At 54.0% G+C, this 14216-nt stretch overlaps 1 protein-coding gene across 2 annotated transcripts in view; it reads right to left on the bottom strand.

The window, feature by feature from the left end:
* Nucleotides 1–14216, bottom strand: part of MVB12B (multivesicular body subunit 12B) — a 170797-nt gene that overhangs the window by 64561 nt on the left and 92020 nt on the right. For both annotated transcript variants that reach the window (XM_047768418.1, XM_047768420.1), the window contains exon 7: nt 11349–11443. In XM_047768418.1, coding sequence (XP_047624374.1) covers nt 11349–11443 — 95 coding nt within the window. The remainder of the gene's footprint in view (nt 1–11348; nt 11444–14216) is intronic.

Raw genomic sequence — 14216 nt, 5'->3', positions numbered from 1 at the left:
GGTCGAAGATGTGGTTCAGATTCCGTGTTGCTGTGGCTCCGGCGTAGGCCGGTGGCTACACCTCCAATTAGACCCCTAGCCTGGGAACCTTCATGTGCCTCGGGTGCAGCCCTAGAAAAAACAAACAAAAAACAAAACAAAAAAACGAAAAAAAAGAAAGAAAGAAAAAAGAAAAAAAAAAAAAGAAGAGGAAATGACTGATCCTTACCTGAACTGTCCAAAGTCGTGCAGCCGGGAAGGATAGATACGAAGGGTAGATTTCAAGAACCAACCCAATGACAAATATCACAGAGGGCCTCCCGCAGGCGGAGTCCTGGGCTGGGCGTTAGATACTCACCTGGGAATGAGGCTCGTGGACCTCACCTCCCAGGATGGACCCCGGACTCCAGCAGAGAACTGAGCACTGAACAAGATGTTATAACCAAAGACAGACTGCCCCTCTTAGGACGCGGAAACCAATCAGATGGCCAAAGTTTACAAGATGCATGAACAGCCAAGGGGCTTGCGGGCAAAAAAGCTGCCCACGTTGGGCCTATAAAAGGCCTAATCACCTTTGGCAGAAGAAGGGTGAGAGGCGGCTGTGTAATTCATGAGCCAAAGGACCCCCTGACAGGAGTGACTCTGGCATTTTGTTAGCATGGGGCATATTTAAGGTAAACACAGGAGGCAATGGAACAGAAAGACGGGCACGTTTATTGCCTCCAGGTAGCAAGCGATTAAGTATCTAAGGGTGTCACCAGGAGCGATGCTTACGGCCAACGAGGCAAGCTTTACTCTCTCATTCAAAATTATGGATGTTGCCTCGCCAGTGGATCATGAGGTGGTTCACGCTGTAAAACAAGCCAGGCGTGAGAAGCTGCTCTCCAACAAAGGATCTCAACCTTGGATGAGAGCGCATCACTCACTGTCTCCGAGACAATCGAAAGACAAATCTGAGGAGTGAGGAGCCCCATTCTCCGGGATGCGTGATGAATACATGCCATCCAAACTCCAGGCTGGAGCCCCGAAGACGGTTTTCTAAACATAAACAGGTTAAGACCACCACTGGCCACTAATACAAAGACGGGGAAAAGCATCGGGTACTCAGGACACCAATGCCAAACGCATGACAATGGATGGATTCAGGTCTTCTGTCCACGGAAAAGGTGGCTTTACTGTCACAAAACAGATCAGAACGCAGGGAAGCACATGCGTCCGGATGCAGAGGGAGGTGCTCGTCCTGTGTGACGGACGAAGGATAACTTCTCATCTCATCCCTGAATCCCATACAGCCAGTCAACTTCTCCCTGAGCCCTGCCCACGCCCACATCTTTACGCGCTGTCATCAGGAATTTAGGGACGCTCACCTGGAAGCGGATTCTGTGACTACTGTCGTCTGTGAGGCTGGAGCCTGGGAGCTGGGCCACACAGGGAGCAGAAACCAGCAGGAGGGGAACACACAGGGGCTGGAAAGGGCTCCGTGACCTCCACAGTGGCTGGCCCTTAGGAGGCCCCATCTAGAGAATGGAGCTTCAAAACGTGACACTGAGGAGATGGTCAGTTCAAATAAGAGCCCTGTTGTGGGCAGGGCCCAGAGAGCTGGGGCAGGGCTGACTACAGAGTCTAAGTGCAACCAAGTACGAGAGCAAAGTCAGACATTATTAAAACAAATTAACAGACTCCATTTTAATAAAAGCAAAACGAAATTCAGCTCCCTGAATGTGTTTCAAGATGTTACCTTAATTACATGACTTTTCTACTACTGAGAGATAGAGACAGAAAAAGAGACAAAGGACTAATTTGATAAAGGCTGCTCCTAGGCAGGAGGGCTCGGTAAACCCCGACTACCTCATCCATCCCAGGGAAAACCTCGGAAGAAGAGCTAAGAGCAGATGAAGAGCTGGAATTAAGTGCCTTCCCTTTGTTTTCGGCATTTCTCTGGCTCAGCCTTCAGAAAGGACCCCAATCACGCTACCCACCAGGAAGAAAATTATATTGGGGAAATGGAGGCATATTTCTGCTTAAAAACCAAAGAAGATAAACATGCAGGGAGAAAGGTGTCAGAAAGTTGTTTTTCCCTCTAATTGTCCCTGTGTCTGAGAACCTTACAGTCAAGGCCGTGTTCAGATGGAATTTCTCTGAAGTCTGCAGGCAGAAAGGATAGATTTGCTGGTAACATCTCAGGTCTTCCGACCCACAAAACGCACAGCCTCCTCCCCACCCAGCCCCAGCCCTCGGGGATCACACGGCTACCTCAGATACCTTAGATGGCTGACACGAGAAAGCTTCCAAAAAATACGAGCTGAACCACGGTTATGTTTTTACTGCTGACGGCGTTACGGCAATCACAGATGTCGAGATGTGGGCATTTAGAGCCTGCAAGGCTTGGTGCTGTGCCCACATCCCTGGGCTACAGGGCCAGCAGCTGGCTCTTCCCACGGCCTCTCGGCCGCCTCGCTCGAGGTCTGAGGAGGGGGATGTGGCCCATTAAACCAGCGCTGCCTAAACTCTGCCATGCTCCAAAACCAGAGAGAATGAAAGCACGGCAGGGGGTGGGCACCTTTTAAGAACACTGAAGTATCTGTCACCTAATAATATTTTTCATTTTTCACGATGACTTAACTGGAAAAAGTCTTAACTTTCTCCTGCCGGTGGAGCACAGGAAAAGCAGAAATGCAAGCCCGGAGCAGAGAGCAGCCCCTCAAGCACTTTTCCATCAAAAAAACCAGAGGCACATGGAAGAGTTTATGGAAGTCGCCGGCTCGCTCTGCCAAGTGCGTCTTTCCCTCCTGCCCCCAAGCCATCATTCTGTCACCTCCCCAGGAAGGGGCTCGTGGGCTGCTTGCCACAGAGAACGGCCCACATCTAAGTGACAGTGCGTGACAGGAGGTCGGGGTTTTGTGGGGGTGCCGAGCCGAACCCTGTCAGGCAGCCTTCGCTGCCAGTTTCTCTGGCCTGAGGACCATGGTTCCTCGCCGCTGAGAAATCACCTTGTACACGAAACCATTCGAGGGAGCACAGGACGAAGACAAGCCGGTGCGTCCTGAGCGCTAATTCTCACCCAGGCTTTGGGCTCGTCCTCTGAGCACAGCCCTGCAGGGGAGGCGAACACGGAGAGGAGGGACAGTCCTGCACCACTTCCCGATTTATAAATACCCTTACGCACTCCGGATCCTCACGACCATCATGGGCAGGCGGGGGGCAGCTGCCACATTATCTTACAGGGATGACTAACCAGCATCCAGTGACTTGCCCAGGGTAACGTAACAGCTCTGGTGGGGAGCCGTTCATATATATTGTGCAGTGTGCAACCTGTGTGGCCACTCTCAGTGGCTGTGTGATGGCCACACATGCTTCGGGCCCCAAAGGCTCCATCGGTCACATGCTGAACCTTCTTCCACGGGTTTCCCGCTGCCCTCAAAAAGGGAACACGGGGCCTGGCACATGGCAGCTCCTTCTACGGAATGAACAGAGGAGTTAAAATCTTTCTATTCTCTTTGCCTTTAATTACATCCTCTGCTCTAAACATGGCCTCTGCGGTCCCAGGGCTCCCAGGTGACACCTCTCCGACACAAAGCAGTGTGGGGGAAACCTGCATGGGCGTGCACCCAGCTGGAAGGCAATGAGAACCCCATCAGGGAAGAGGCAGCGTGGGAACGGGCCTTCCAGATGGGTCAGCAGAGAAGGTGCGGCCATCTGGGCCACGGGACCCGCAGGGGCGAGTGTACAGGAAGACACAGAGGGGAGGCTGCAGGGGGTGACCCAGGCTGGTGGGCACAGGTAGAGACACCAGACAGTCCCAACGTTGGGTAGGTGAGGTATGAATCAGTGCCGGTGACCGTGGGCTGGGGCTGGCGCAGAGGTCTGACCTGAGGAGCTGTGCTTTGGGGAGATGAGTCTGCCACCTGGGCAACTGGACTGAGGCTTGAGAAGCCAGGCCGAGGAAGTGTGAGGCAGCCAAGCCTGGTACCTGCCAGGTCTGGACCCAGCCAGCCCCTTCAGTTGGGAGGAGGAAAACAAAGGGGACCACACTTGGCGCTCAGGTCCAGAAGACGCCACAGGGGAAGAGGACGTGGTTACGAACTTCCTCTGTCACAGGGTCATCCAGAGCCCAGCGGAGGGGTTTCAGGGTCTCTCTCCGCAAGATCCTAGCGGAGGCGCTTGCAACGTGGAGCACCTCCAGGAGGCAAGAGTTCCCCAAGCGCCCTGTGCGTCTGCCTGCACAGGCTGTTCATTAACTTTGGTGACACAGCGGCCATGGTGGGTGTATGAAAGCACATCCAATTAGCCAGGCCGACATGAATGTTTGCACTCTTAAATCTTGTGCATTTCGAAAGGGTTAAAGCTTATTATTAGCATATAATTTACAGTCCTTTCTCCCAGGAAAGGAATAATGCACAGTAAATGCCACATTCATTTTAATAATACATGTTACAGTCTGTGCCCAACATCTGCACAAAGGTAAAGGAGACAGATTTTTTTGACGTGTCCCACTCTGCCATCTAAACACAGGCTTTTTGTTTCTTAAGTGACGGAAGGTTTAATCAAGAAAGCAGGCAATTCATCAATCGAAACAAGGCAGCGTGTGAGCGCCTGACAGCACACACATGGTTGTGTACAGAGCAAACCTGGCCACCTGTCACCCGCACCTTTACATCAGGATGTACAGATACACGACGCGATCCATTCCCCGCCCACTCCCACTCGTTTCGGCTGCTGCTTATGCTATTTTCCTTTGTGCTCGATTTTGTTGTCAGGGCAGGAAGAGATGGATAGACAGGGGACGCAATGGCTGTTAGAGGGGACGATAAAAATTTATGTGCCTTTGGAATGACTTATTCCCTCCCTGATCTGAGCACCATTATGATAAATACGTTTTCACTTCATTGAGGAGTTTTCCCCATGTGCTATTGTCTGGGGCTGCATCAAACGGATGCTCCTCCCGCGGATCCCGGACACCCTCCCACGCGCTCGCCCCTCCCCCACCCCTCCGACCAGTCCGAGGGGAGCCTGAAAATGCCGGGCTCCGAAGTTCAAGGCCACATACGCCGTGCGAGCGTGTCCACGGATGACAGAGGCCACGGCAGTGGCTGCGAATGCAGAGGGGGACTTGCTCTGGGGCTCCCGGTCCAAGGTGGTGACCCCTCCCCCCCTCCTTTGAGGTTATCAACCCACTTGCAGGCTGACACTCAACCAGTGCACGGGAAAAGGAGACACACACTACACACACACACACACACACACACACACACACACACACGCACACACACACAGCACACATGCAAATTCTTCAGCTGAAACGCCCTGAAGTTTACACATAGAGCAGCCGCTGGTTAGAACACCTTGCCCAGGAAAGAGCGGCATTTTGCATGCACCCTATTGTTTCCGTCTCTTGGCCTTTGTTTTTCCAACCCGGCAGTGCTTCGCGATCATTAAAGTGTTAAGTTTATATTCGATTTTCCAGGTGAGTTTTTTTTTCCCCCTAATTAAAAGATAAAAATAATGTAATCACTAGCAGTGAAGGGAAAATATGTTTATAATTGTTTGGTATGCGGCAGACGAGTTTTTAAGTAATCACACTGTAAAATATACAGATTTTTTTTTTTCATCCTAAGATGAAGAGCTGGTGGCAGAAATTTTATCCAATTGGATGAAATATATAAATCATGAATTTCATAATACTGATAATTAAATGTCCATCTTCCAATTTAAATGAGGACTAGATTAAAACTGCATGGAGAAGGCTGATATTCAGAAATCATTAATTATTTTTAATTGCTTTGCGCTTTCCTGGTCTGATGTTGGAGTTATACGGCTCGTACAGGGTTCTGTGTTTCAGATAAAATCCTCCTTCCCTCTGCACGGGTGTCGCGGCGAAAATGACGGGCCAATGGCCCCAGACTTGGGCGTGCTCATATGTTTCCTAGTGTCAAACATCTTGAAAAGGGACTGGTTTTTAAGAAGGAACAGCTGTGGAGGGCAATAAGTTGGCTTTTCCAGCAATCAGAAAGAAAAGGGGGAAAAAAATTGAAAGAAAACAGAAAAGTGAAAGGCAGGGTGACCGCACCCCGGCCGGCCAGGGCGGTTCCAGGTTGTGGCTTTGTCCCGGTGGAACCGTGTGCCCCTTTCACTCTCAAAAGTGACGACGTGGGTGGCAAATTACAGGTCAGCTGGGTGCTGACGGACAGTGGAAGAAGTTAGGTGCCAAAAGGGAAGGAAGCCCAGTCCCACCGCCCTTGCACCGTGAGGCCTCAGCGCCTGTCTGCAGGTGGCTCATCCTGAATTCAGGGGCTGCTGGAGTTGGAGATTTGGGGTTTGATGACATGCCGGTTTTAGTACGCATTTGCTTACCTTTACTATTGCATAGGCCTAGGGCCATTTTTTCAAAAGGGAGAAAAGTAAGTTCTTGGGATTTTTTCACCTGGGGATATAAATCAAAAGACGACCACGGAGCGGTGCCCCACACCTATGGCTCGAGCTCACGAAGGATTAGAACCTGCCAGGAGGTTGACGACCCAGTCCTAGGGGGGAGCAGAGCGGTCCAGGTGCCTCTGGGCCAAGCCGCCCGCTACAGGAAGCCTTGCACGTGTGTCCCTCCAGCTGGCCAGGAGGCCGGGCAGCCCCTCTTTCCTGACGTCCCCGAGTCGCCGACCCCCAAGGCACGTGACACCCGGCCCAAGAACGTTCTTAAGGCACATCTCATGTAGGCAGGAGCGGCTCCTCTCACACGGGCACACGGCCTGGCCTCCCAGATGCTCTGAAAAGCCTGTTTCGTCGTTCCCAGCATCTCACAGGCCCTTCCTCTCCACGAGGAAGGAGTCACGAAAGGAAAAGTCAGGCTCTTCCCCAACAACCAGCTTGCTTTTATGTTGTCTGTAAGGAGACGGTTGACCCAGAACCAAATTCGGAATCTGCCCTTCAGACGAAAGCGCCCCTCCGCTCCCTCCCTACCTGCTATCCTGTGTTTTCAGTCACTTTTACGTTTTCCTTTTTCACTTTTTAGGGCTGCGTCTGCAGCATATGGAGGTTCCCAGGCTAGGGGTCTAATGGGAGCTACAGCCGCCGGCCTACGCCACAGCCACAGCCACGCGGGATCTGAGCCGCGTCTGCGACGGACACCACAGCTCACGGCAACGCCGGATCCTTAGCCCGCTGAGCGAGGCCAGGGATCGAACCCGCAACCTCATGGTTCCCAGTCAGACTGGTTAACCACTGCGCCACGACAGGAACTCCTACACTTTCACTTTTTCACTGCCATTTTCACCTAGTTACACGCATTTTGGGAGCTACCTCGCATCTTTCTGGAATAGGCAGAAAAGAAATGAACGCTCAGACATTTAAACATCTAAAAAAACAGTTATAAGAACATAAAAAGGCAGGCCTTCATCATCCGGGACTAAAATCGAAGACTCTCAGGAGAGAAGATACGCTTTCAAGGAAAACTAACAGCCGCTGAGAATCCTGACGAGGAAGCTGAGGAGTTGGGGCTTTGGGACACGGAGCTGCAGAGAGCCACCCCAGGGGACAAGGTCTTAACAGCACAGACCAGAGGGGGACACACCAGTCAGGACACGGCCAGGGAAGCGTGAGCCCAGGGGCTGACGTCTATCAATCGTCAGAACAACTTAAAAAGTGGTTTGCCGAACCCGACCCTCACGCACGCAGGTAACAGAGTGAGCCAACCAGGCATCCACCACCTTCTTTCATCTCCTTTTTTGGAGGAAAACCATCTTCAAAGCCTACAGAGTGAATAACTCGGTGACGGGGGACGTGAGGGGCCAGAAGGGAGAGGAGACGCGGGAGCGGCCAGCGCCGCCACGCTCAGGCTGCGTCGGGGGGCCGGCGGGAGGCCAAAGACCGCCAGGGTCTCTAAGGGACGCTGGCGGACAGGAGGTCCCAGGGGACAGCACCACAGGACAAAGTCATGTCCTCAAAAAGGGACAAGGAGAAAGTCACTGCCATGTGGCCTGGAAGTGATCTCCAGCAGAATTCGAAAGCACATGAGGAGTCAGAAGACTTAGACGGCGATCCCTGGGACCAGCCGGGCTTCCCGAGAACATGCCAAGTGACCAGGAGGTCTGGGCCTTTTCTTATTACGAGAGCAACGCGTGCTGTCACGGAAAAAGGAGACACCGCAAAGAAACGAAAAGAGACAAGAGCAGGACGATCCAGCGAAAACCACTGTAAACAGCCCGACACGTACCTTTCCAGACCTGTGGATGCGCTTTTTAAAAACATGATCACATTGCACATTCTGGTTGTCACTTAATATTCGTGCACATCTTTTTCTCTAAATCACTTTTTTTTTTTTGGATCCTTGAAAAGTTATGGCCACGGTGTGGATGTTTCATAATTCAACCACCTGCCTTTGTTTTAGACATTTATAATACCTACCCCCGCCCCTCTTTGGAGCATGATATGTAAAAAGCAGCAGTGCTCGCCGTTGTGGATCAAACTTTCTTGCACATCTGTAAGTATTTCTCAGAGGAAATTCCTGGAAGAGGAAGTGAGGATCAAAGGTGTGCTTCATGCCATTTTGACGAGGGTACGAGGTGGCAAATTAGCCACATAAGCGTCTCAGGATTTCAGCACGGAGTCTGGAGAAGCTCCTCACCCCACTTCCGTGGGCAGGAGAGAACGAACCTGAACCGTGGGGAAGCCAAGAGAACGCGGTCCGCCAGTGGCTGGACGGGTGCAAACCACCAGCAAGACGGCCCAGCTGAACGTGGGAGGCCCTGCAGAGACGGGCTGGGCAGCTCCGAGGCGCTGGTCCCGGACGGACGCTGGAGGGTTTGAGCAGCGAATCAGGCCGAGGGCGTGCCCCGGAGGGCACAGAGGGCACCCCGGGCACGGCAGACACTGGGCTAAATGCTCTCCTCCCTCCCCCCCTCCTCCACAACCACCTCACGGCACGTGGCTGTGCCGGGGCAGAGCCACACACGGCCTCCACCGGCTTCTCCGGCAACTCTGAGTGTGTCCCTCCCTTTGCAGCCATGGCAGAGATAAACTGTCTGAGTGAAGGGTCCGGACGGGATATATCAACAGGTATGCCCTTGGGAAAACATTGAAAAGCCACTATTACTTTAATAACCACATATACAAGTTAAATGTGGCCTGCTTTCCAAATTTCGAATCACATTGTTCAGAAATCTCCTTTTCTTAGGACGGGACTGCGAATGAAGGGCGCAGTGATCCCATGTTTTAAGGAATGAACCAGAGCAGCCCCGGAGTTTGCACCAAAGCCTTGGTGCCTGAAGACTGCAGCCAACGTGCGCCAGAGCCGGTTTCGGGGGGAGAGCAGTTTGATGACTCATTTCATTACCAGCACAGCACCAGCCATCACGGCAATCGGGCACAGGGCATGGGCTGGGGCCTGGGGCACACGGTGCCTTGACTGTTTGGGGAATAAACCATTGAAACTTTAACTTCGCAACACCGAGCTGAGACGTGCCACTCAGTGCCAGATACTGCTGGAACGGGGGGTGTGTGTGGGGGGGGGTCTCTGCTCCCTTCCAGCAGAACGGCTCACAGGCAGGCTGCCGATGGGCGGGCGGGCAAGCTTCCCAGCTGCACCACGGTTGCCCAGTGCTGAGCTTGCAGGCCTCGCGGAGCCAGCGGGTCCTGCGGGGGTACGTCTGGCAGCATCATAACCAAGCCGTCCCGGGCCCCGGTGGAGCCGTTTGGTGCCTGCAGCCACCGAGGGGGCCTGAGCTGCCTGCTGCCGTGGGCTACAGCCTCAACTACCTCTGTTTGGAAGATAAAATCCAATTGACTGCCACTTACATAAATGTACCAGGAAGTTTCTGAATGGCGTCCCCTGTGTCTTGAGGCTGTTACCTCGGTATTGCTGAACTAACAGCTGAAATGAACCCAGACAACACCTCATCAAAGCCGTGGGGCGAGGAAGCAGTGGTCCAGAGGCAGACAGAACATGCCTGCCAAACGGAGGAGCTTTCGCTCTGTGGGCCCTTCGCTGCAGAAATGTCAACAGCTGGGAAAGCCATCAGAGAACTCAGGTGAGTGGGGGGGCAGCCGAACGCTGTGGCTGGAAAAAGATTTGCAAGGTGGAGGGGAAAAGTCATCTGCTTTGATGGAGCTTTCCTCGTGTGCATTCTGAACGGGGCCGCCCTGCTGGATTTCACAGGCCTATTCTGCACTACTCCGCCACTAAGCATCTGGGGAAATATTCAGCTTTTCTACAAAATAGGTCATCTTTCCACACTTGTTATGCTCCTTGTCGACTCTGCTGAAATAGCCAGAGCACAAAAGAAATTCTCCCTGGAGAGGCTTCTCTTAGACAACACGTTCCCACTCCCCGTGGGGAGAGCGATGCCTGGAGTGGGGCCAGGCACGGGGGCGAGGGCTCTGAGAAAATCCCTGCCCTTGCCCTTCCCCGGCAGGAGTGCACCCAGAAATGGAACAACTGACCTCTGCTTATCCTTCCAAACCCATTAGGGAGTGATCATAACAAGAAAAACGAATACTGACACGAATTATACCATTGTTCTAGTTCATCCATTTAGCAACCCGAAGTTGTGATTTTTAGAAAAAAAGATTACCTTTTAAATAACCGATTCATTATGGTACATGAACGAATGCCATGTTCCTGTGTGCGAAACGTCACTCAGCGTTAAGGGGGTGTGCTGGTAAGTGGCACCGATTTGCCACTTCCCCCTCATGTACAAACACCTCAGACTGGAGGCCCCGTATAACCAGAGTCAAGTTTGTGGGTTTCCTCGGCTCTAAGCAAGTCACCTGCTCTGTCAGGCATGTAGTGAAAGTCCGTTTTGTAATAAGGCTTGTGAGGTTTCCCTCTCTGGGTGAAGGTGAAAAAGGAAACTAGGGCTGATAAAAGTTCCCGCCAAGGTAACACTATCCATTTCAAGGCCACGTCCAGAAATCACAGACTCATACGACGGGGGCAGGTGGCAGGGAGACCGCCAGCACACCCTCTGGCCACAAACCTGGCTTTGAGAAATGAGAGGTGAGGACAGACGAGGATACAGAGGGCAGGTGGCACCAGGCCTTGGCTCTGCGTGGTCCCCAGTCCCCGTGGGAAATGTGCCCAAGATCTGGCAGGTGAACAATGTGGCTGGCGACTATTCTCAGGAAACTTCCCTTCAAGCTTGTGAAATCCACACACTGTTTTGCATCATTAGTTTCAAAACACGCCGAGTATCTGGCCCTTCTCTAAGTGCTGTGGTGACCTGGAGGAGAGGGGAGGCCTGGCCCCTGCAGGGAACGGGCCCCTCGCAGGGAAAAGAGAGGAGGAGGACACACAAGTGCCACTGGAAGTCAGGGAACACGTGGAGGGAGGTGGTGCCCGGGACGCAGACGCAGAGCTGGCCCTCTGCAGCAGCCCCACGTACCTGATATGGCATAGAGATTGGAGTGCTGGTACTCATAGTCAGCCCGAGTGCTGTTCCTGCCTCGGAAGGTAGCAGGGAGCGTGAGCGAGATGTGCCTGAGAAAGACAGAGGAGAAAAGCGGTTACAGGGCGCATGGAGCATTCCCCGAGGCTCAGAACACACCCTGTGCCACTAACGGCCCGTGGCACGCAGCACAGGGAAGCAGGCACTCCTGGCGGGGTTGGGGGGGGGCCCTGCCCCCTCAGGCAGGGCTCCCCACCAGCTCCAGTCCCCCAAGGAACTCCGAAGTATCTGGACATCAGCAGCCACCGTTTTCCATACTGGGAAGGACCAGAGGAAGAAAGGGTCTCCCGAGCCTTCAGGGGTGTGCCAGATGCCTCGAGGAGGTGGGGAATTTAGTTCCCACCTCTGCCCACTGGGCAAAGTGTACCCAAGGGACCAGAACACTCGGCTCTCAACATAAGCCTCGGCTTGTCCTGGCATCTTGGTCCCATTATCTACCCAGTGGCTGGCACACCTGTCCCGAGGGGCTGCTGAGCCTCACAGAAAGCACTTTTTGAAGGAAGGAGTGGGTGTTATCATTGCCACGTGAGTCCCGGAGATGCACATGCCTCTGAATGCCATGTCGATGCTGGCCAGGGCAGCTCCCCGCACAGTGTGAGCGGCTGTTTCACCAAAGCCCAGAGTCCATCTGGTGTGGTCATCGGCTGCCTCGAGCCAATGCCGAGAATATGACAGTAATAGGAAAAACATTTCAAACCCAACAGGTCTGGGCGTAAAAAGCAGCACAGTTACCTCTTCTTGGTATGACTGGGGGTTGGTTTGAGCTCTGGTCACACACAGGCATTTCCAAAATGAAGAGACTGGGGTGACAACCACAGAGAGGAAGCCTCACACTTTACATGTTGCCCTTCGCACACAAACGTGTGCCCTCCGAGAACATACAGACTCCTGGGAGGAAAGGTCCTCTTGGCAGGGCCTGCTCCCATGGGGCCAGGGGTGGGCAGGAGCCTCCCGGGACCAGATGAGCACCAAGGCTGCAGAAGGCTGTGGCTTGAGCCCTGAAGGCCAGCACCTGTGCCACCAGTCCAGCTGACCAGGCAGCAGGCCCGGCTGAGTGCCTGGGCGGCGGGGGAACCAGCAGGAACAGCACGTGAGGCATGTGTCCACGGGGCAGGAAGTGAACCTGCACTGTTGGCTCATGACTGGCAAACTAAGAATGCAGACGTGAGCGCTCCCTGCAGGGAGCTTTCAGGCTACAGGGGACAAAGGCGCAGGAACGGGCTGCTGCACAACGACTTGGCTCAGAGAATACAAACCCTTTGCCCAGCGAGCACGGAAGCAAGGAACAACACGCTCTGAAAGGGGCACAGGGCTCTAGCAACACCTTCTCGGAGGAGGATGCGGGTGTTACAGGAGGAAAAAGGGCTGAGTGGGCAGCTGGGGAAAGCCGACTCAGGTGCAGGGTTAGGGTACCCACAGGAAACAAAGCCGGCCCAGCCGGGAAAGGACACCACATGCCACACACACCACGGGGACTGGATTCTATCCACTCAGATGAAGGTCCCCAAACTCTGTTCCGCCTGTCACAGCACAGATGCAGGCACTAGAGGCGCCTGGGAAGTTGCTAACAATACAGATTCACAGCCCCGGCCCTGGGGAGTCTGGTTCAGTGCACTTGGGGTGCAGCCCAGAAATCTTTTTAACAAGCTCCAGCAGTGACTCTGAAGACCGGCCAGGTCTGGGAACTCGGGGAGGTGAGCAGCAGCTGCAGAAGGGCTTTAAGCCGTTGATCAATGCCTCTGACCACAGCACTTAGTCAATGAAGCTGAGCAAACAGAAGAATGAATTATTGACTGTGGTTGTGGTTGAGCAGAGCTAAAATGATGACAGGCGACCCTGTGGAGGGGACTTGCCCAGAGCGGGGCCCTGGGGCCTGCAGATCCCACGGTTTTCTTACGGTTTTGCAGATCGCCCCCGCAGGGCAGGTGTAGGGCCTGGTACAAAATGAAAATGTGGGGACCTGGGTCAACTATTATTAAGAATTTCAGGACAGTGACAGCAGAGCGTTAAACCGAGTGTGGGCCCCTTTGGCACGCACTGGCTCACACCCACCAAGCTGCCCCGAGGCTTCTGCATCCACTGCAACCACGAGGGGACTTCCAGGGGCTGGAGGAGACCTGTGCTTTGGGGCTGCCACGACCGAGACTGCTAAGCCTGGAAAGCCCTAAAACGCTGCATCCAACCCAAGACCACAAACAGACTGCACAGGGCGGGAGCCCCTCCAGCAGGCTCGCGGGGGAGGCAGCGTGTTGGGGAAACCTCAGAGGCCGGGCCAACCTGGCTGACGGTACAGAGAGTCTCCTTGGACAGGGAAATGGGCCAGCCCAGCCAGCTGGCTGTCAGAGGGGGCCGAGCGAGACTGGGCCCACGTCAACCCAGATCAGGGGGGTGGGGGTGGGGTGGCAGGATGGGCAGGGTCCCTATTTCTGCAGAGCTTACCCTGCAGCAGGGGACAGGAACACGTCCACAAAGCCACAGGAGCGCTGGCGGACAAACGTGGTCACGTGTGGCAAGCAGGAAAACTGAAGTGGCCGGGGCTCCGTGCAGCCCCAGGGAAGAGCCCTTCCGGTGGAGAACTGGAGGTAGGGGAGTCGGGGGGTGGGGGGGACAGGGAGGGCTCCCGTGGGCTCCTAAGCAGCAGGAGGTGTGGCTGAGGGTGGACCTGGGAGGAAGTCAGGGTGGCCAGGGCCTGGAGGCCAGGGAGAAGGAAGGACCAGGCTGAAGAGTTACAGGGCCACCTCCGGAGGGCCCCATCTCAAGTTCTGACTTTATCTTGAAGGATTTTTTAAGCCACGAAGGGACAAA

The sequence above is a fragment of the Phacochoerus africanus genome, chromosome 2 (genome assembly GCF_016906955.1).
Source record: "Phacochoerus africanus isolate WHEZ1 chromosome 2, ROS_Pafr_v1, whole genome shotgun sequence".
Taxonomy (NCBI): domain Eukaryota; kingdom Metazoa; phylum Chordata; class Mammalia; order Artiodactyla; family Suidae; genus Phacochoerus; species Phacochoerus africanus.
The sequence above is the reverse complement of the archived record's forward strand: the minus strand, read 5'-3'. Positions and strand labels throughout refer to the sequence as shown.